At 34.4% G+C, this 23,277-nt stretch overlaps 1 protein-coding gene across 2 annotated transcripts in view; it reads left to right on the forward strand.

The window, feature by feature from the left end:
• The window catches only part of ARHGAP5 (Rho GTPase activating protein 5), a 46,525-nt gene that overhangs the window by 16,101 nt on the left and 7,147 nt on the right, over positions 1 to 23,277 (forward strand). For both annotated transcript variants that reach the window (XM_079310213.1, XM_079310214.1), the window contains 4 exons: positions 8,163 to 8,310; positions 19,877 to 19,954; positions 20,925 to 21,056; positions 22,701 to 22,806. In XM_079310213.1, the coding sequence (XP_079166339.1) occupies positions 8,163 to 8,310; positions 19,877 to 19,954; positions 20,925 to 21,056; positions 22,701 to 22,806 (464 nt within the window). The remainder of the gene's footprint in view (positions 1 to 8,162; positions 8,311 to 19,876; positions 19,955 to 20,924; positions 21,057 to 22,700; positions 22,807 to 23,277) is intronic.

Below are 23,277 nucleotides of genomic sequence, written 5' to 3' on the forward strand. Positions count from 1 at the left end.
TGATTGCATAATCTTCCTACTGTCCCAGATGTGTTAAGTTGAGAGCAAGTTACTCTGAGTTGAATATTTATGTATTAAACTGAGTAGGTTACTATGGCGGCTCTTCCCTTCCTGAAACTGTGTCAGGAAACCCCCTGATGTCTCTACCAAAGCCTTCACTTTTGTTTTTGGCCTGCTAAGGAGAAACTTCCTAAATTGGAAATTTCAGGCTGTTTCAATTTTTGTCGTGGATTTCAAATTTCTTGAAGAGTACATTATTTTGTGGCTGGTTGGTTTTGCTTTGGTTTGTGATTTCTGGGTTATGTGATTTTTTTTGTGAGGGGAGGTTGCATTTTACTCACAAGTAGCAAAGCTGCTACTGTTACATTAGTGAAATCTTTTAATCCTCACAGAAATTATTGTAATTGAGAAAAAATTGCAAGTTTTCAAAGTATCTTGAGTGCTCAGTGCTTTTAATGAGTAGCGACTTCTCTGTGTGTTGACTTGAATGAAGTTGAAGCGAGAGCAGTTCAAATGGGTCATACTAGTTCATTTTCTGGTTCTTTGGGTTTTTTAACAGTTAATTTTATTTCAGAAGAGATTTTTTTTTTTTAATTTTGGATCTTTTTCTGCATGTTTTCCTTCATTGTTTTGGATTAGCAACTAGCAGTCCTTTATTACAGAAATGCAAAAATTACTCAAATTATATTGTCCTTGTCAAGTGTTATTTGGTCCATGAGAGAGATGTTAGTGCACTACTATCTGCAGATTGTGCGCTGTTTTTTTTTTTTTTTGAGAATTTTCACCCCTTAAATGTGAAGAGGTAAATAGAACTTGTGTACTTCTTTCTGACTTTCTTAAATCTCTTACTGATATTTTTTCTGAAATGTTCGGCTCTGTGTAAAGGGAAAACAGGATAATGTGTAATTATTCTTGCTTTAATTATAGTGATTCTGAAATACAGAAATCTTACAAACAAAATGAATTTTTTGGGAAAACTTGAATTTTAAAGTCTGAACTCCTAATTCTCTTTTTCAAAGATTGTTTTTTTAAAATTTTTTTTAGCCCAAGTAGGAGTTAGCATTGTGGATACTCCTTGCGTTTTCGTTGGTTTGAGTTATGGTGTTTGTGGGTGGGTTTCTTGTAAAGTGTCACAGGAGAGACAGGACTGTGCTGAAGGATGCTCATTCTGTCCTGATTCTTTCAGGTCCCGAGTGTCCCAGCTCAGGATAAAATCACATAAAAGTATGGTCACTAGGAGAGATATAGGGAGGCAGAGAATGGATCTAGATGATTGTAGTGTTCAGGTAAAACAAGTGAAGGGAAAAAGGCAAGAGTTGACTGAGTAGCAGGCAGGATACAAGATTTGACAAACAGTAGAGCAGGAAAATGAACTGCTGTACTATGGTGGACACATATTATTAAAGGCAGAAGTAAATACTCAGAATTGTGCTACTTGTTGCTATTTGGAAGCATAAATTAGAACATTTTACTGTGGACAGTATAGCAATGACAAACCTGTGGCAGGCAGGTAATGTTACTTGCAAGGCCATGTAATGTTTCTTATTACCAAAAGAAACAATTTAAAACTTAGACCAGTTAAGCAAGTGTGCTTTGGTCTGAATTGTTTGCCCATTATTTTTGCCCCAATGCTGTTCTAAGATTTTGTTTCAGTATACTGGTAGTTAGAGCTGGAAGAGAATCGTCCCTGAGCTCTTCTTTAAATTATCACAGAAATAAATCCTCTGAAAACTTTTATCCCCTCATTCTTACTATGAAAAAACTCATCCAGAGCTTTCCTCTTCCTTTTGTATTTCCTCTGTATTGGTGAAGAATCTTGCAATTCCTAGTTTTCACCCTTCCTTATTGGAACCTTTCTCCTGAAATGTTTCTTTTTTTTGACCGGTCACTGGAGAAGAGAAAGTAGTTAATTCTTGGCCATTGAGTTTTAGATGCCTTAAAAAAAAAAAGGAATTTTCCTCTGAACCTCTGTGTTTGAATGAGGATGACTGAAACTGTGCATAGTATTGCAAGGAGTGTCCTAACAGTGCATCATGTAATCCTAATGTTTGGTAATACCTGCTAGAAATTATTACCCGACACAATTGTGCTATTGCACCCAACCTTTGCTTAGCTGCAGTTGCTGTCACTTTAGGTACCTTTGGCCTGATAATTGCCAATTGCAATTGTCCTTGATAATTTCCAGCTAATGACTTCATGCTGCACAGTTCAAGTCATTTATTGTACATGTCCACATGTATAGTACCTGCACATTACAGCACATAAGTTTTACTAGTTGTGCATTCCAGTGCAGGATTTTTTATTGCTCTACAACTTTGTCCTTTTTATTGCTTAATATCATCTTTTTTCTGCTCCTCCAGTTGTCACTGTAGTTTCCTATATGCCATCACTAAGTGCCTTACTAAGCCAAGATTGTTAAAACCAGCAGATGGTGGTTCTGTCTTTGCCTCTAGAAAAGAAAAAGCTGAGTCAGTGTAGTCTAATTTGTGATACACCCACCTTTATCCTATTTTATTTTATTAGCACATGTCTGAATGTTCTGAATAATTTGATATGACCTTGCATGTGCTATTAACAAGTGGACTGTTGATCTTTTTCTGGTGGGGATAAATATGAAGACAAATATGGAGGAGGAGAAGAAAGCAAGCAGTCTGACTTGAATCAGTGAACTTTTTAGTCATGTTCATGTGTAGCTGTGTGTGCACAATGAGCTTGAAATATTTCAAGTGCATGTTGTTCAATATTTGAAGTGCATGTTGTGTGCTACTATTTGTTAAACTGTAGTGGCCTTTTTTCTCCACCTGCAGAACTTCTGTAAACTTTCTCTTAGGAAAAAAGCACCTTGTCTTTTCTGCTGTTAAGCAAAAAAAAAATGCATTTTGCGGAATGAATTCTCCCTTGTGTTGGCATGTCTTCTATGTTTGGTTATTTGTCTCCTTCATGGTGTTCAGAAACTTGGAGGAACTAAGCACACACTAACATGTTAAAATGCAGCTTTGCATCAGCTGTTTCTTCTTTGCCAAGTTAGTCCTTTCCAGCTGAGATGTATGCTCATTCATCTCCATGTCTTTACCAAAAACTAGAAGTGGGAATTACAAGTAGATGCTTGTCTCAATTAGAATTTTTAACATTATGGTTTGGTGTAAACATTGTTGGTGTTGGTACACATGAAAAGCAGCAGGCTTGCAAGCTGTATCATAAATTATTTTTGTCTTCAATCTAACTTAATGTGTTTGGAGATATAAAACAAGAGAAACTGCAGAAAATTTCAGGTCAGGAAAGAGCATGAAGATTCCTAGAGGAAAGAGATCTTGTTGAAGGAAGCCTTCTAATATCTTAGATAGGAGGAACTGCTTCAATAACCTTAAAACTGCAACTGATGCATTTATGCAGTAATATAAAGCCCAAACCAGAATAGTCCTTGGCTTTCCATTGTTCTCACATTGTAAACAAGCCCAATGTAAATATTTAAAAAAACTTTGTCAATTATTAGCAATTATTTATTATTATTGTTATTATTACCATGAAATAATAACAAGTTATTTTTTACCCTTGTTGTAATTTAGCAATTCTGTCTTTAGCAGGAAGCCTGCCTGATGTAGAAACCTGTAGCAATTCCATATAGTGACAATAATAGCCTTATTACTTGTTGTTACAATGGAATTGATGAGTATTAAAACTTTACTCACCTACTTTAGAGCTCTTATCTTTGTGAACACTTTGAGATATATTCAGTGTCTAAATTAGGCTGTATTTTTTTCAAGTCTTATAGAGTATAGTTGTTTAGTTTTTTTCCCTCCAAAACATATCAAGCAGATATCCTGAATAAATTTTTGCAATGGGAAAGGCAGAGCCTTATCTTGAATTTTTTAAGTACTATTGAAAACAATTCCAAACTAGAGAGATCTTGTAAACAATACAGTAAATTAACTGTATAGTAATAATTCTTTGGCTTGCCATTGTTGAAATCTGAAAAAGTTTCACTATTTAGGTTCTTTCACCAATGGGCAATAGTTTGATTATTCAAGGTCTGATTTTTTTATTTTGAATGGAGTTTCCATCTGTATTGCAAAATTAAATCCGAGAAAGAGTGTTTTAAAACATTCTGCCTTGTAACCCTGTTTGCAGACAACACTCGTTGCTTCCAAAGAAGTTTATGAATTGCTTCTTTCCATTTTCCTTTATACCAAGATGATTGTAAGGTGCTTTTTACTTTAAATAAATCTGAAAACTTTTCTTGGTATTTCAGCAAGAAAAATCCACTAACACCTTGATGCTTCACTCTGACTTCTTAGAACATGAAGCAGTATATTTGTCATCTATTTCTCCATGCTTAAACTTGCTTGCTACCATTATAATTTCAAAAGTGTGAAATTTTATGTTGAAACTATTATGGAAATGATGTGAGGAACTGTAGAACCCATGTATGTTAATCTCAGTAAGACTATGGTAGACATGTGAGCAGTAGGAGATCAACTTATATTTTTATTGAGCTGTTCTTGTGCAAATTCATTCATTAATTTAGCAAAATACTGTCTACTTCAGACTGGAATGTGCAGTGAATCTTTTTTTTTTTTGGTCTCCTGAGGAATATGGGAAATATCAGAATCTGTACTTTGAGGTTTTGTCTGTTCAAATTTAACTCTTAATATGCATATTTAGAGCCATATGCATTCTTGAGCCTTTGTAGTTTAAACCAGTGTAAAAAACTGGAATTCTAAAAATTGCAGAAGGCATGAAGGGAAGGAAGAGCATGTTAGGGACAATGATCTGCATTATTCATATATCACACAGTTTCTGAAGAGATAACTATGAATTAGAGATTACAAATACTTTTATTAATCCTATAAAATTAATGATGTTCACAGTGTGTGGTTTTGTGAAGTATTTTACTAGTCCTGAAAATATTGACTTTGCCCTCCATGACCTTAGGGCTGACTGCAGAAGAAGCAGGCCGAAAATTTCCTTTGCATCAAAAGTAGTAGTGAAGTATTTTGGAGGTAGAAAAGTGGCTGAATTTCTTCTTTAATAAGTAAATTATTCATGGTAGTTCTGGTGGGATAGGAATGAGAGGAAAAAAAGCCTGCCTTGAACAGAAGGCTTGCCTACAGTAAGCAGCCCATTCATAAAGGGATTGATAGGATTTTGGCAGTTTTTAGTTTTCTAGGTTAATTGTAAAAAGTTGTATTTAAGTGTGTTGTACTCTCAAGGCTCACAGCTCGCTGAAGTCTTTGACTATTTTCTGTCTAGATAATCTGTGCTGCTTAGCTAGTTCCCTAGTACCTGTAGTCAGGAGGGTTAAGCTTTGCATCTATATTTTTAAAGTTAATGTTGTTTGTAATAATATTTCTGGTTTTGAAGTCAAGACTTGGATACTGTACATGGTAGAGTATATGTTTTTGTGTTTGGCCTTGTCTTACATTAAGAGGACTTTAGCTAATCTTTTGCAGCATGTATTTTGGTGATTGAAGTACTGCAAAATAAAACAGTGACCCAAAGTAAATGTAATACAAGGCAAGTTTGGAATTCTCAGAGTTAAAATGCTTTCCTGCCAAAATATATAAGGATCCAGTTGGAGGTTTGGCATTAACCTCTGTTAGGGTATGAAGAGAAGTTGTCTTTGGCAAGAAGCAGTGGTGAACCCCATGCTGAAAGCTCAGCATAAGTGCAGCAATCAATTATACAAAGCCTCACAGATCTCTAGGAAAACTAAGGATTTCAACTTTATGGTCTTGGGCTCGTGTTTTAATTACTAACGAAAACAGTGGTATGTGAACAGTGAGCTTTTTGCTAGGCTTAACTAACAGAACTTAGTGTGCTGGTTCTTGTCTTCCTTTAACTTAGTGTCTATTAGTCCTTTTTTTATGATGATGTAGGGGAAGCATACAAAATTGGATTTGACTGTGCCTAGATTAGTACTTGCTGCATGCAGTATTACGTGACTGCTGCATTGTGGACGTAGGTGTATTGGGGAGAAGGATTGAACTAAAAATACCTGGGGCAAAGTCATAATCTCACTGCCAAAATCTAGGGATTTTGAAATTAGTCACCTTACTCAGATGCTGTTTAACTAAATGAATAATTTAATGTTTAACAGTTTCTGTTTATTGTTTCATTAGAGATATTTTAAAAGTTAATTTTACACAGAAAAAATCATGGTAGTCATTGTCTTGACTATGCAAAATCTAAAAGTTCCATTCTAAAAGCAAATCTAAAAGCTCCATTCCGTGTCTGATGAATCAGAAAAAATGCTGTTTTCTCAGAATGGGGAACAGGGATTAAAGAAACACTTTCACTAAGACTTACTGATGTTAGAAATAACATTTTTTTCCCTGAAGTCAGTTGGTTTTTGGCAAAGATCAGGTCTTTTGCACAGAACACCTTTTTGTTCAGATCAAGTTCTCCACTTAAGAAATCTAGACCAACAACTTCAGTAAAGTACAGAAGTATAAAATCAGGAAATTGCAGGTTGGTTTTTCTGGAAGCCTTAAAGCTTTATTTGTAATTTACAGAAGTAGTTTTTGCAAAGACCATGTAGCTAGTGTTATTTGCAGTAGGATGTTAGTTTGTGAATATTTTAAATATTGGCCAGGAGAGATACAGAATACGTAATGATACATAATGAGAAATAGCTGATAAAGTTATTGTTGTAACTGCCTTGTGAGATTGCAATTTCGTGTTTATGGAATAGTCTTGCAGTGATCATCTTTTCTACTCTACCTTTAGAAAAGGTTGCAAAAGACTTCCGGGTTGGGATTTTCTTTCATTTTTCTCTTCATTCTTTTATTCTTTATGCTTCATTAAGTTCTTTCAAAATTTCAAATTCACACTTTACAAATTGGGGATCAAACTTCTCAGGTAGAATCTTAGAAACCTTTCTGCATTTCTGTGTGCATAACATCAAATGTGATATGGCAGTCCCTTGCAACCTATCTTCTAAAAGCAGGACAATTATTAGAAAAGAGCATTCTTTACTCCAATTTTGTAGCTGTGTACAATATTTCATACTATGTCCAGGTATTCCACACATATATTTGCAATTTTCATAAAATTTCTGTACAGTGCTAGTTTATTATTCCATTTACTTGACTGCTTTCCAAGAGACACACAGAGTCTTTTTCTATCTTGTTGATCTTAAATATACAGTCTTGAGTATATCGTGCTTCATTTATTCTGTGATGGTGCAGATGTGTACTGAATACCTTGGAGAAAAAAATTGAATTATTTTTCCTTTCTTTACTGCCTTAATGTATGTATCTAAAAGGATCTTTCATTTAACATTTGACTAAGGTGTTTTCACTGAGTTTTATACATTGTTTAGCTTCAGCTTAGCCCTTTTAGCCGTTGGTCATCTGAACTGGGTATTGCTTTAATAAATATTTTGGTGTAATTTATATTTTCATCAGTATTCAGAGATGAATTACAGTATCTGATACAATATAATTCTTGTAATTATCCGAGGCTGATTTATCAGTTCCACTGATAAAAGTCCGTGTCAGTAGAAAAAAAATAAAACCAGGAAAACTCCTTATGAAACTTACCATCTTAGATTTGATTGTGTGAAAACCTCCTTTTGGCTAAAATCCTTGCTGTAACAAAGCATTCATGCTTAGTGTGAGTCCCTGCAACTTTAACTTTGAGACTTGATTGCTTTTTAGTGGTTTTCCATCATCATGTTTATTGTATAGTTGCAATATAAAGGTTATTTAGTATCTTTAAATATACGCAGAAAACACCAGCCTTGTTGTGGTGATATGATACCAGAGTTTTGTCCTGACAATTTCTAGAGAGGTGTGTTTCAGATGTGGTTTGTGTGAGCAGTGCTGAAAGACTAAAGTCACAGCCCTCTAAACAAGTGGTGTCCCTACTTCTGTTCTTGTGTTCTTTCAGTTACTGATATATTGGGTAATCCTGTTCCTAACGTAATACAAAAAGGATCAAAACTTTTAGTAGCTGAGTGCTTTTTATCTAATGTAAAATTATTTTAAAGTTAAGTACTTTATAATTTTAAAAGTACGTTTAATTTTTATTCATTCAGTTTGCTATAGAGGAATTTTAATGTCTGATAGATGTATGATCTGGTTGTGTTTACTGAATAATTGAAATATGAGTTGGTTAAAATGTTGCTTGAATATTACTTAAATAACTCTGTTTTGTTGTAGCCGAAAAAGAAAACTAAGACATTCAATCCTCCAATCCGTAGAAACTGGGAAAGTAATTACTTTGGGATGCCCCTACAGGATTTGGTTACACCTGAGAAACCAATACCTCTGTTTGTTGAAAAATGTGTGCAATTCATTGAAGATACAGGTAAGATAGGACTGTTAGAGGAAAGACATTCCCATTTTGCATAATGAGTAAAGCCTCTCATTTTCTGTTTTATAGTGCTTTTAGAATTTTATCCCAGAAATAAATAATTGTGATCTAGGCGTATTTAAAAAGTAGAATGTGTTTTCTAAATTTGTTGCTTTAATGTGTGATGGTTTTTTGACTTTATTTGTACAAATACTTAATTACTTTTTGACAAATGTCTGAAGTTTAACATGTTGCCTGTAATTAAGCAAAAAATTACATCACTTTCTCGTGCCAAATGATGTTTAAGCCAATGGCAATCCAGTCCTGCATGTCTCACTATTGCCACTGTGTTTTACTTCATTATTTAAAAGCTCTGAAATCCTCCTTTTCCAGTTATAAAAACCAGGTACTTGAAATGGCTTCCAACTTGGTATGATTAGTCAGCTTGCTTTCTTGATTTTGAAGGTAAACCTAGTTTTGCATTTTAACTTGTTACAGAGACAGAAACATTCATTTTCTAAGTACTTTGTAATTCTCCATGAAAAATATTAATCTATTTAAGATATAATTTCCCAGTTTAATGTAAAATATTGACATACATGCTTACACTAGAGTGAAATTTCACAGTATGGTTTTCTCTCTCTCCTTTCTCCCTGGCTTCCTGGTTGTGTGTTTGTCCCTACTTTCAGCCTATTTACTGTGTGACCATGAGGCAAGTAGGATGATTTTGCTGGTCAAACAGAAGACTACAGTTAGGAGTGGGGATTTGTTTTGAGGTTTGGGAGTGATCTGTGGTTGGGTTTTCTTTGGGGTTCTGTGGGGATTTTTCTGGTTTGTTTTTAAAGATTCTAAGCATTAGTTTTCTGTTAGTGTGTAGCTCTTGATTGCTCTGAGGTTTTATAAATGCTGTATTCCTGTATTTGAGGTAAATGACAGTGTGACTGAACTGGAACATGTGCAGGACCATCTTTTGATGTGTGTCCACAGTGGGATGTTGTTTAGTGCCAAGTAGAACAACAAATTTTTTTTAAATTTGCTTATATCTCTAATACATTTTTGACTATAATATGACAGTGGCAGTTTTAGCAGGAGTAAAGGTGAAGGGTTTTCTTTATTATAGTAAAATTCAGTTTTGCTGCCATCTGTAAGAATAGTGTTTCCAAAATAATTACCGCAGGTGGCAAGACTAATAGCTGTTTTTGAACTTACATACTGCATTATTGCAATAAAAAAATGAGGTGAAACCTCAGACACTGATATTATTGGAGTCAGAGATATTAGTATGGATCTGTCTTTAGCCTTTACTTTCTATGGATTAAAGGTAAGAGCTGTATTTTCTGCCCTCTTGATTTTGCTTTTTCCACCACACCCAGTAAAAAATGAGAAATGAAGAAAAAGGGCAAGGCATAATAGAGTGGCACAGTCAGTGTTATAATGTTTGCTGTTTTCTTTAGCAAGAAAAACCAACCCAAAACAAACCAACCTAGTTTATGGGTGACTCAATGTCATTGTTATTCTTTAAATGTGGCTGCATACAGCTACTATACATAAATAACAGATATTAACTGGTATTGACCAGGTTTGTAGTATCTTCATACTACTTGGTTCAAGGGTTTGTAGTATCTAGCAATGATTCACTTTTTAAGAATACTTTCAAACAGCAAATTTATAAGTCCAGTTCTAAAAGTTATATTTGTATAAAAGAATTGTCATCATTGTGGTAAACATTGAAAAAAAATGTTTCTTCCAAAGAATTTTCACCAGCTTGTAGGGTGAGAGAGAGAACTGTAGTAGTAGTAGTGTGGGAACATTATTTTCTGTCTTATTTTTCCCTGGTAATTGTCAAACCATGTGACCAGCCAAAAGATTTAGCACATCTATTCTCTTCTCATTACCCATCTTGGGAAAATAAGATGCTGGGTTAAGCTGCTGTGTGTTCAGAATGTAGGGTTTCCTCAAGAGTTGTGACTCAGAAGGCACAACTTTTCCATTAGCTGCATATATGTTAGTTCATCTTGGGGTGCTGCTGTACAATTGGAGAATTCTAATTCTGGCCATAAATGTAAGCTGAACAAATGTGCCATCTGCAAACTTTGTGACTGTGAAGACTGTAGTTGTCTTGCTAGTTTTGGTAAGCACTTAGGAAAAAACCTCTACTTTTGATCTGCATTACAGTTTTCTTTCTCTTAGTCTGGATTCTGTGTAAAGTAGCTTTGGTGTTGTTTTCAGCTTCTTCACTTGGCTTGGAGTTTTATTTCTGGTGTGTATTATTTTTATATTGGATTAATATGCTGTAGGTATTTGAGTTTCAGACAGGGTTCTGATAAAATGTATTTGTTGCCTTTGAGAGAAGAGAATGTTAACTTGCATTGCTGTCAAATCCTGTACCGAGATAGGCTCACATCATTGACTTTGGGATTGCCTGAGAAATATCCACAAAAACAGTTTTGGGGATGATCAGTCTGCACAAGGCAAGTCAGGACCTATTGGCTCCAGGCTGGAGTTCAGAATGGTACCATTCCTATATCATAAAGCTGCTTGGCCCTGAGGAGTTATTCAGTACTTATTTGTCTCTTAACAAGTCAGCCTGCTGTCAGTTTGAACTGCTCTGATTACCAGTGTTTATTATCACTGTCTTTTTAATCAAGAAGTGCAGTCTTTTCCAGCTCAGCTAATCTGTATATTTCTCTTCTAGAGGATATAATTATTTAGCACTTCCTCTTCAGGTACTTTGATGGACTTCAGCTCCTTTCTATGTAATTTGGATTGTGGCTGAATTTGTGAAGATGTGATTAATCTCGATTTGAAGGCCTAATCTTATTTTTTCTTGTTCTCTCTGTCTAATGAGATAACACAAGGCAATGCTTTGCACCCGCTCATCTAAATTTTGACTGAGGCTAGAAAGTACAGTGTGAAAAACAGTTTTTGCTATTTCAGATGCCTAGATGAGGCAATAGTAACTTGAAGTATATTTGAAGATTCTTGCTCTACCATAAACCTTAAAGAATTGAGGACATGCAGAAAATACCATCAGATTTTTGTTTTACCATAATGTTCTGGAATATCCTCACCAAGAAAAAAAAAAGTGTGTGTCATTAGAAGAGGAACAGTTTAGAAAAAACTAAAGTAAAGCCAGGGGCTTAAAAGTTCTATGCTTTTATAAATCAACAGATTTTTTTTCCTCTGAAGAAGCCATGTTGTTCTTGTCAAGGTAAAGGGTGATCTAGTAAAGATAAGTCTGTGCCTATAGATGAAGGTTATTGTTTCCGTGGTTCTCTTTTGTATTTTTCAACAAAAAGCTTTATTCTAAATTGGTTTAGCTTTTTGGAGCCAACCAGTTAGTTTTTGAAATATTATATATATATATATATATATATATTGAATCCCCTTATAATCTTTTTGATAACATTGGAAGTAGAAACTGAGGGGCAATTAACTCAGGTTAATAGCTGAGTTAGATCTAAAGCTGCTAAGCTGTAACTATGTGTTAGAACCTCTATTTCACAGCAGTCTGCACTGTCACTGGTACTGAGAGTAAGAAGCAGCAATAGCACATAATACTTGGTCTGGTTGCAATCTGTTTATTAAAAAAAAAATAGCACAATATCATGTGAGAACATCTTAAATTTTATACCACTGTCACTTCTGGATAAGAATGGAAGAAAGATTTGCTAAATATTGTAAACAAACTTTGCCTCTGTTTCTACATCATCCATGATTATAGGAAAACCTTTTTTCTATCCAAGCCTTTAATTTTTTAATTAATTGTAATTGTAGCAGGATGTGTAATATTTTGGTTGGTTGTCAGAGTTCTTTCTTGGTTTACTGAACAAAATGAGCAAAAGATATTTTTTTTCCTTCAGGTAAGTAATTTACCAATTATGAATTACCAAGTTTTCCACTAAACGTTTTGTATAAGTATATAATGTTTTCAAGAAAACTGTTTTTTGGTAGAGATACTTATCTTATCTGTCATCTTTTACAGATTATATGAATACTTTGCTGTGACTAGTGACATGTATGATATTTGTGTGCTTTTCCCTCCTTTACATCCTTTGCAAATGGGTTTGTAACTTGCCTGTGAAGGCAGCTTCTTCAGTTGTCTGTCATTGGTAGCTCTTTTTGGTTATGGGCCTCCAAAGAATGTTTTGATGATTCAGTTGTTCTGGTCAGGTTTTTGCTTTCTCCTGATGGACTGAAGAGAAATTCATTTTGTTGCGTCATTTGTAATGAATTTTTAAAATTTATTGATGTTCTGTAAACTAAGTTTATGGAAATGTATTTAGAAGGGAAACTAGAGTTTTGTTTTTAAAGAAATTTGTAGTGGCTATTTCTGTATAGAAGTAATGGTGCTATACTGAGATATACTAGAAAAAAGATTGCCTGCTATTTTTAAATTAAAAAAATCCAGTGTAGACCATTACTTTTTTTTAGTGCAACTCATTTTTTTTTAAATATAGATAGCAGAATTGAGATACTTTTTGAAATGAAACCATTTAGCTGTATGAATTGCATGAATTCTGTTTTTCTCTAAGAATTATTGTGGAGAGAATAAGGTATTTGATACTCAGAGAGGAACAGGTTTCTGAAGGCTGATTTAATGTCTTCAACAAAATGTTGATAAGGTTTGAATTTTGTATTGCAATATAATGGAAAAATATTTCTTGAATGTACAATCGTAAGTGTAGAAAGTGTACATGTTTATGCCAGCTTTGTAGCTTGAGTGTTTCATTGGTAACATTTTTATGCTGTTACACACATCTCAGATTTAATGATGAACTCTTCCGTGGACTGTTTATGTCCTATTCAGCACCTACTGTTGTTGATTTTTAAATTTTCTCAAACCTAGAATAATTCAGGGAAAATGACATATGCTGATACTATTAGCATATATGGGGTTTTTAAAAATATTTCAGTATTTTTTTGTGTTTTGGCTTTACTTTTTGGATTCTTTGTGCATTGGTGAATAGTTTGCTATAGATTACATTTCATTCTGTTTTACCAAGGAAGGAGACATCAAATTAGCATTACGAATACTAGTAGTTTTACCATTGAGTACAAATAGTTCTCGATGATATTCAGCTTTAATATCAGTATTTTTTTTCCTCTGAGCTTTCAAATGTTTTTAATTTTTTATAGAATATTGCTATCCATGTACTTCATTGATCAGATTATAAATTTTAGATTCCATACTTCATAGAAAACTGATAGCATTAATAGAGTGTTAATTGTACATGAAATAATTTAGCCAAGTGAAGTTATTAGAATATCTTTGTTTTAATAATTTAGTTACTCAGTTTATGTGACACAAGGAATGGAATAAAGATGGAAGAAGGAATTTGACAGAGCTAAATGTCCTATCTCACAGTTCCTGTGGAGAGCTATTATAGAAATTAAAAATTGTGTACTCGATATATGTACGATAATTACTGCTTTTGATATTGAGGCCATTTTTGTAATGCTTCTAAATTTACAGTTTTGGAGGTACTTCAAGTAAAAGAATATTGCCTTCTTTGTATTTCCTTCAAACCTAGCTTACACCGTGGCTTTTTATGCTGAATCTGCTGTGAGGCTAGATTTTTACACTGACAGTATAGGTAAGGCAAAGTTTGTCTCCAGAAAATGATGTTTGGTAGAAACGGGCAAGGAAAATGAGTCAGCAGTGCTTGTTGTGATAAAAAAGTCAGTTAAATCATTGAAATATATTCCTAGTGACTGGAAAATCCAGAAATTCAAGATTGGTTGCTTCTACTTTTGATCAAGGAGCTTTAGAGGGTTTTAGGAACTGTCTTGAAAAACTGTATCAACAAAAATGGTAAAAAAGTCTTACTGTGTAGTATTGCAGTTGGTAAGTTAAGAGTCAGGTCCATGCACAAGTGCAAGACGGGGCAGGAGCAAGGGAAGGACAGAAGCAATGATGGGTGAGGCAGGGAGTGAGACAGTTGTTTTCATTTGTATTATTGACTCAGCTACTCATGAAGCTTTATGTTTAGCAAAAATTGCACACAGGCCATGACTGTTACTCTTGATTATGGTTTAAATAGCTCTACAACACATTTTGTACCCTCATCAAGTTGGTGAGTGATTCTGTAGTGGGTGGTATGGTTTATGTTTTCAAGACCAGGGCTTCTGCTCCAGGGAACATAGACAGGCTGTAGGAGTGAAATAGCAGAAACCTGAAGGAATTCACTGAGGACAAGTGCCAGGCCTTTCAACTAGATTGCAAGAACTAAACCCCTGCAGTAGTACATGCTGAGCACTTGGCTGGGTCCATATGAAAAGGATCATGTGGTCGTGGTGGAGCAGATTGACTGATCATGCCTTCTCTGTTGGACTATCCCAGAAGAAGGGGGAGGCACTACAGCAGCAGAAGTGGTTACTAATTTGTGCTCTACACTTGTTGGGCATTTTCTGAAATATTGCAAGAGAGATGTTGATGAACTTGAGTCTAGCAAAAGAGGGTCAGGATCTGGAATTTCTAATATGCGGCTTTATTTAACTTGGAGAGAAAGAGCCTGAAGTGATACCCAGAAGTGGATTCCCATGCCATGAGGAGGTTACTGACAAGGTGCAGCCAGGCTAGAGAACTGAAGTACAAGGTCATTAACATTGGAGGTTCTGATTAGAAAGAAAGGGAATACTTTTGCTCTGAAGATTATTAAAGCACTAGTTCAGGTTACCCAGAGAAATTGTGGGCTATCTGAGAGATAGTAAAGGACAGTTTAGATAAGAATCCAAATCTGATGTTGACTGTTGTTTGAGCAGGAGGTTGCACTAGATAATCTCCTGAAAATACCTTCTGTGATCACTTAAAAATTGGCATAGAATAGGTTTCAGTAGCTTGGAGACTGTACACCAATTTATTTTGTAACTTTGGAATTAATCAACAGAGAGGAAACAAACTCAATAGGGTAAAGCAGGTCACTTCTCCTAATGGAAGACTGACTACCAGACTGGGGCAGAGCATTAATTTAGTAAAATCACTGAAAACTGTAAACAAATATGTTTTGAAATCCTCATAAAACACATTGTGCACGTGAGTTGTATTGCTAATGAGGTATGTCTTCAAAGGAAACATTGTGGGAATGGTATAAAGAATTCCTAAACAATGCAGGTAGGACCAAGATGCCAGGTTATGTATGATAGTTATGCTGCTCCACTTTTTCCTTGAGACCCAAAGTGACCAAACAGGTGTATGCCTGGAAAACTACAATGCTTCTGTTGTCACCCATTTTTAATGAAACAAAGAATGCACCTGTGTTTTCCTAGGCATATTCATAATGTCATATTAATTGTAGTCTTGTATTCTTTTCTTAAAATGGGCAGGCTAGAAAATATGGACTTGAGTGACACTTCATAAAATGATTGAGACCTTGTTTAACAATCAATTAGGGCAAATTATAGAAATGTTAATTCAGCTTTGGAGAGCCTCCTTTTATAAGGGTCTTTCTAAAAGTACTGCTTATTTTCTTACACTGCTGATTGGTTATTGAACATTTCAATATGTTATAAATTATTGTATTGCAAGAAGCAGTAAGACACATTTTTAGTTCTGGTTTTCAGTGTGTGAATTGTATGTCATGGTACTTTAAATGCCAGTGTTGATAAGGTCACATTAAATATGTTTTATGTAAGTAAAGTTAGTGTGAGATTCTTGCTTAGAGTTTGACTTCTTTGCTCATTAGTTATATACATTCTAGGTGTACACAGAAATGACTGTTTTGGATCAGTAAAGTGGTGGTTCCTTTAGTCTTGTGTTGTAGCATAGGGGTTGAAAAGAGATACACCACATCAATCCATGGAATAAAATCAGAGAAATATACAGATCATCAAATTTCCAAAGATAAATGTGGGAATGATAGTCTCAGCTATTGTAGTGGAGAATGTGTCCTGAAAAGTCCCTTTGGCCACTGTAGAGGGAGGAATTGAACTGGGAGAGACAGACTTGCTATGTTTGTGGCATGTATTCAGAAACACAGACAGAATATGATAGCAGAACCTGGCTGTGGATGTTGTTAGCAGACACTATGACTTTTCAGCAGTCTAAATGTTAGTATAGCTGTTGTCACTTGGGAAAAGGCTTTGAAATCATCATAGACATATCTCTGAAAACTTAAACTCTCTGTACTTGCTGTCAAGTGAGAAAAAAAAAAAGAAAAGACTGTTATGGAGGAAGAAAAATCATGCTATTACATAATGCTATGCTGTACACAGAGTTTAGATACTGGTTGCAATTTGGTTCAGCCTTTCTCAGAATAGGAAAGAATTGGGAAAGATAATACGTATGAGAGTAATTGTAACTCTTGGACAAAGATACACCGAATTTATTAGCTTAGAACGTTTCTGAGGAAGAGAAATTACATAAATTTACTAAACTGGTGCAGGGAAATTGTAGAAAAGTTACTACTTCTTTTTGAGAAAAAAATGATGCAAACTTCAAGTACTGAGCATAAACTCAATGTGCTTTCATAATATACATTCTGAAATCACAAAACTGCATTCACCATGATGTAAAGACTAAAATCAGTTACTCGAAGGAGTTTGGGTGAATTAATGAAGGATAAACCCCCAAGTGGCTGTTACAACACCTTATGCAAAAGCCTATTTGCAGAAAACTGGGAGGATATACCACGAAAGGATTGCTGGTAGGTTTTGGTTTTTTTCCTTTCTCATCCTTTCTACATCTTTCCTCAAGCATATACTACATAGCATAGTGTATGGTATGGAGAATAGATATTTTACCTGGTAGACTTTGGTCTTTTCTTGTGCTGAAGTAAGTATGTTCTGTGGAGGATCCAAGAGTTGTGGAAATATGCTGAAGCTTAAGAATTGAGGTGTCTGCAGACTGGTTATGTATATAGGTGCAGATCCACGTTGCTCATTTTCTCTGAAATGCTTTGAACCACATGGGATGGAACCCTGGTCACAGCTGGCAGCACAAAAGAAGGTGCAAGAGAATTTATTAGGCACTAAGATGTACTTTGAGAAAAGAGTAGTCTAGGCAAAGAGGATGTATACTGTCTCGAAATAAGTAGAGCTTATTGTGATGTGATGTCAGGAGCATCTAGTTGTGTAAAACCTAGAGGTGTTGTAATGCTAGCAAGAGAGGCAAATAAATGATATGATTCTGATATATAATACTGCAGCAATTGTTTGGTAAGGATATGTTGAAAATTCTGACTGGACCAGAATGCAAACAGAGTAAGAACATAGAAAAAAATTCTGGAAAATCAAGAAGTTTGCAAATTTTAAAAAGCTATCAGAATAAAAGAAGTGTTGAGTGCTCTCGATCTTTCCCTCTTCTATTATAGGTATACATTGTAAATATGCAAGAAGTTTAAAAGCTAAAACTAGTGAACTAGAGTGTCTGATTCTTGATGTAAGAAACATTGGAGAGACCTAGTTGCATAATAGAAAGCAACAGAGAATTGGAGCATTACTTAAAGAATACTTTCAGACTACAGATTAAACTTGTCTTCTTCTGTGCCTTGGAGTAAGTGCAATGACAATAGACCAACCGTTTCATGAAGCGTGACTTTCCAGAATGTATACAAGCAAGGAAAATCTTTCCTTGAGGAATTCAGAAGACAAATTTAGTTAACTTAATCCAGAATTGCAGCACTTCACTATTTTTGGAAGATGCCTAAATTCACTAGGCATCTCCTTGTTTAACCTGAAAATTTTCTAAAGTACTGTAAGTTGATTTAGTTAGTTTCTTAGAATTGTAGCGCAGTTACCACACTAGAGCATGTCTCCAGAGCCACCAGTTCAAAAAGTATTCAAGGTTTATACACTCCTGCTAAACAGTGACTGGGTTAAACTTCTCAGAAACTGCTATTGCAGCACATGCAGTTTCCTTTGTGCAGAAAGACATTGAATAGTAATTGGATAAAACAAAGACTAACCTGAGGCTGTAAGGTCTCCAACAGAGAATTCTCTCATACTAGACAAAGAGAATCTTGATTGTAGTTTGTTCTTGTCTGGTTTGAAACTCCTTTCAAGATGTGAAAATCACTGAATCATTGAAACCACTTTTGCCCTGTGCCACCAAATTCTACCTTCTGGTGGTGTTCAAGGATATCTGTGAACTAGACTCAGTTTTTTTGAAGGGACTGTTCAGGTGTATATTTACAAGAGGAAAACTCTTGGCTATGGAATTGAAAAGCTAAATGATGGACATGAAAGTTTATTAAAGAAATGCTTACTGAAATAGCCTTGATGTAGCCAGTAAATAGACATGTTGAGTTGTTGAGACATTAAGAAGGAAATAATGAATTAGAAGAGTCATGTGAAATTGTTAAAAATATCCCAGCTGTATGAACTAGTCATGTGCTTTCTGTACTTTGAACATTGTAATAGGATTCTTAGTGTTTCCTGGTAACTTAAAAGACACATTTGGAGGATTGTAGTGTGACAGAGAAGTTAAGTGTTGATCTGATAATATAAAATGCATTGTTACTGGCCTATGATGGCAAAAGGCCAAGAGATTTCATAAAGCTGTGAAACTTGTGAATTTTTAATAAGCCCATGTAGTATTAGAGAGATCTAGTATATAGATAGTTTTGCACCCATAAAGGGAACTTGAAGAATTAATAAACTATAAATTGTTTATATTCCTTTAATAGGTTCTAAATTAAAAAAGAAAAATATCTTGGGTAATGGTGTGATTATCAGTATGGACTCTTTCATTCAGTGAGTAGCTGTGGGCAAAAAAAAAAGATAGTAATGTGGTAGGAAGAATAATCACTGGAGTGGAGTATGCAAGTGAGTGTGTTTGTGTATAATTAAGGTGTATTGTTCAATGTTTACTTTGAAAGGCTGATGGAATTATGACTCTAATGTGTGGTAAGACAAAGTAATAATGAAAAGCTTATGGAATCTGTGCTTCCTAACACCTTTCCTCCTTTCTGTCACCCCTTAAAGAAAGACTTGTAAATGATGTGATAGTTTACCTTAAATAAGCGATGGATTCAAAGTTTATAAAATATAAATGGTAAAAGGGAAAGCATGTTGGAAGATGAAGTTCTTGTCATAAACAGGAGTGTGTTAAACCATTAAATTAAGAGTTCAGGATGCAGTTACAAATGCTTGATTTTTTTTTTCTCCCTGCAGAGTATTTTTAGTATGTTGTTGCTTGCCATAATAAGTTGTTAAGCTCAAACTGTGAAGACAGTTCTTGAAAACATAAATATTACGGGTACTACAGAATCTAGGTTTTTGATTATTAAAAAAATGGTGCAAATAACAATCTAATAGAGATAATCAAATTACAGACTAGTAGAGATCAGCAAGATCATAATTTTGGATACATTATTCAACAAATATCTGCATCAGGATCTTGTTATCTTACAATGTTACTTCATCTGATTCACGTTAAATGGAATGGTGGACTCAATAGACATCTGGCATTTTGTGTTTTGGTAGTACTATATTGCTGTAGTGATTAATGGGTTAACTTTTTAGGCACTTAAGAAAAGCAATATGTACTTTTGATTTCTGAATTAGTAGTTGTAACTGGTTCTTCTTTGCTTTATAGTATGTAAACTTGCTTTTAAATATTTATTTTTTCTCCTCTTCTAAGGATTATGTACTGAAGGCCTGTACCGTGTTAGTGGGAATAAAACAGATCAAGACAACATTCAAAAACAGTTTGATCAAGGTAATCAGAGATTTTATTATTTAAAGCCACAACAGAACATGAATTCTCTGTAGGTTTATCACAGTGCAATATAAAAGGATTTCACTTTCAAACCAACTTCCGTAGCACTCTGTACTTAATGCTCTGGTGGGCTGTATTGGTACAGTCCAGGTTATTACCACTGAAGCTCCAGGGATAGGAGGGAAGTCTTGTTGCAGGTGGCTTAAGTGGTGTTAAAATATTACCTAGGTGGTATCTGAAGATTTGAAAGAGTTTAAGTGCAGTCTTAGCTGTTCCTTGTGTTAACAGTTCATCAGTGTTAGGCATTAAAGCTTTCACTTCTGCTTCTTATGCCCCACAAATAGTAAATCTTGATACTTTAGTGAAAGCTCTCTTGAATAATACGCATTAACAATTAAGCCTGGATAATTTCTGACACAGCCTTTGTCATTGTAGAATGTAATGAAATGTGATTGGTAGTTTAGACTGTTCACTTTGATGTGTTTATGTTTTAAAATGAAAACATTTATTAAAAATTCTTCGATGATAATAATGAAATTGAGTCTGTGAAAAATAGTAAAATATCTCCTAGAAGTTAAAGAAAGTAAATGTGCTATTTTTTAATGCCTTACTTTGCTATTTAGCTGGATTTTGGGAAATACAATTTATAACACCTTCCTGGGCAAAATTGATTAATCAGAAGCCAGTTAATGTCAAATGCAAAATCGTTTAAGTCTTCATGGGGAATTAGACAACTTTATTTTTCTGATCCTCTACTGTTTTGTAATACTGTCAGATTTTTTTACATGTGATTTTTTTGTAAGTTGGTGTGATAGCTTGTCCATAGGTTCACCTTTTCCTTCCTTATAATCATTTGGCAAAATTTTTAGTTTTTGGTGTTTTGAATAAATTCTTGTTTCTATGAAGCATTATGGGGAATGATAACAGTAGGTTTTACTTACATTGCTATTTTTAAAATTTTGTGTTGCAGATCATAGTATCTGTCTAGAATCAATGGGAGTAACAGTAAATGCCGTGGCTGGGGCTCTGAAAGCTTTCTTTGCAGATCTACCAGATCCATTAGTTCCTTACTCTTTGCATCAGGAGTTGCTAGAAACATCAAGTAAGTAACAAACAACTTTTTCTTGATTTGTGTTCTTTCCATTGCCCTTATTGCCTTTTTTACTTCATTTTAAGTTTAAAGGGCTGTCTGCACTGAATATTTCTAAAATTCCTCAGACACATGTATTTTTTTAATATTGTTTAAAATTAGAAGAACTATATATGATGAGATGAATGTAATACATTTATTTTTCAAAATAATTAGTAGCTTATTTCTCCTTGTTGTAGAAAATTTAATTGGGAAACATCTAATTTTTTCTATTTTTTGTTAAGTGATAAAAATGATGAAAGCTTTTGGAGCAGCTTTGCAGTTGTTAATGGGAAAAATCCCTTGAATTCATGATGTCTTATATTCAAAGTAGATTTTAAAAATCAGAGACATCTGTGGGATATTATGGTAATTCTATAATTCTCTTAGATTTTTTTCAAATTCTTTTTGAGCTCTTAAAAGATGCTTAGTTTTGTTTACCATACAAACATTTTTCAGATGTTTCATAGTGTTCCTGTCTTTGAAATTAGTGGCTTGTATTGGCAGCAAGCTGTTCCACAAAACGACCACCAGACATTTTTATAGAATACCACTGTGACATACAGTATTCCAAAGTATTTTTTGTTCAAAACATGAAAGCACTAGTGTAAGCCTAAGGCTTGGGTCTGGACTTGATATATTGCCCATTAGAAACTTTGTATTTTCTGATGATATCCATAAATGGCTATTTCTGGTATTTCTGCTGTACTTTTCAGGCATGTTGCTTGTTTAATGTAGTTGCTTTGGTTCTATATTTTCTTAAAATTATAACAGTTAAATTCCAGTCAAAACGTAAAGTAGCTTAGAATATAAATGTAATTTCTGTTCTAAAATGCTGCTAGTAGTGCTTTAAATTTATATTTGGGATATACTGGGCTGTAACTTTTTTATTGTACTAGGGTAGATCAAAGTTCTTTTTAGCAATGCAGTCACATAATAGAGGGGAACTTGTTTGCCTTTTTATGATATGAATCATCATTGATTAGAAGTGTATTCTGCAGAATGTTTGGATCCACAGCATTAGTTGCTGGGTCTTTTAAAATTGTTACTTTATTTCGTATTTCTTTCCTACATGTTGGTTATTTCCTGCTTGATGCATGAATAATGTCTTTGGGCTTGTGAAGAATTTCTATTCTTCTGTAGGCAGCATATTTAAAATAGCTGCACCAGCCCTATTCGTAGCTTTTTTATTATTTGAATAATTGTGAAGCTTAAAAATATTCTAAGCTCATGTGAAAGTCTTTCTGTCATAACATTTTGCAAGCAGAGGGAACTCTTAACAAGAAATGACCCTGTCACATTGTTATTCTACAAGCCAACAGTATGCTAGTCAAGTAATTATTTGCTGAACACAGATAAATAATTCTGCTTAAATCCAGAAAAATATTTTTGTGCTTAGTTAAGCTTGCAGTGGGTGTACTTAGTGTGCTTAGAATAACCAGGACAAACTCTATATAAACAAGTTACTCTATGGAAATAGGAATTTTTAAATATTTTCTCACTTGATATTTCTCTGTGGGTATCTTACCTGTACCATCATACTAGGAAAAAGACTTAGCAATACTTTATGCAGTACGTCTTTCTAGATGTGTCAGAAAATGTCACTTATTTCTATAGAAATCATGGATAAGACAGAACGGCTACACGAGTTAAAAGAGATTGTGAAGAAATTCCACCCAGTGAACTATGATGTCTTCAGATACATAATAACACATCTAAACAGGTTTAGTATTTTTCAATTTTGTTTAAATTGTTAAAAGTTGCAAAAAAGATTATGATTTTTAACAATGAATTATCTACTAGAATTGAAAATGTGGAAAAAGAAATTAGGAGGTGGTTGATTGATAAAGCCTTATTGATTTGCTTCTCAAATATTATTGACATATATTTATTTGCCATCATTGCTGCTATAAAGTTATGAGAATGCTGTACATAACAAAAGCTTAAAAGAATAACTTCACCTAATAATAACTATGCAACTAATTATAACTATTACAGACTCTTCCCCCCCCACCCCCCCAAAAATAATAGCTATTAAAATTATAGACTAATCTAGGTTTTAAGGAACTTGAGTTACTTGGCCTAAACACCCTCTTCCCCCCCTCCCTCTTTCCCCTTCCTGATAGGGCCCAAATCCTGTACTGAATAGTAAAATGTAGAACAAAGCTGTAAGTAACAGTAAATTGATTACACC

This window comes from Erithacus rubecula, assembly GCF_903797595.1.
Source record: "Erithacus rubecula genome assembly, chromosome: 6".
Lineage (NCBI taxonomy): Eukaryota > Metazoa > Chordata > Aves > Passeriformes > Muscicapidae > Erithacus > Erithacus rubecula.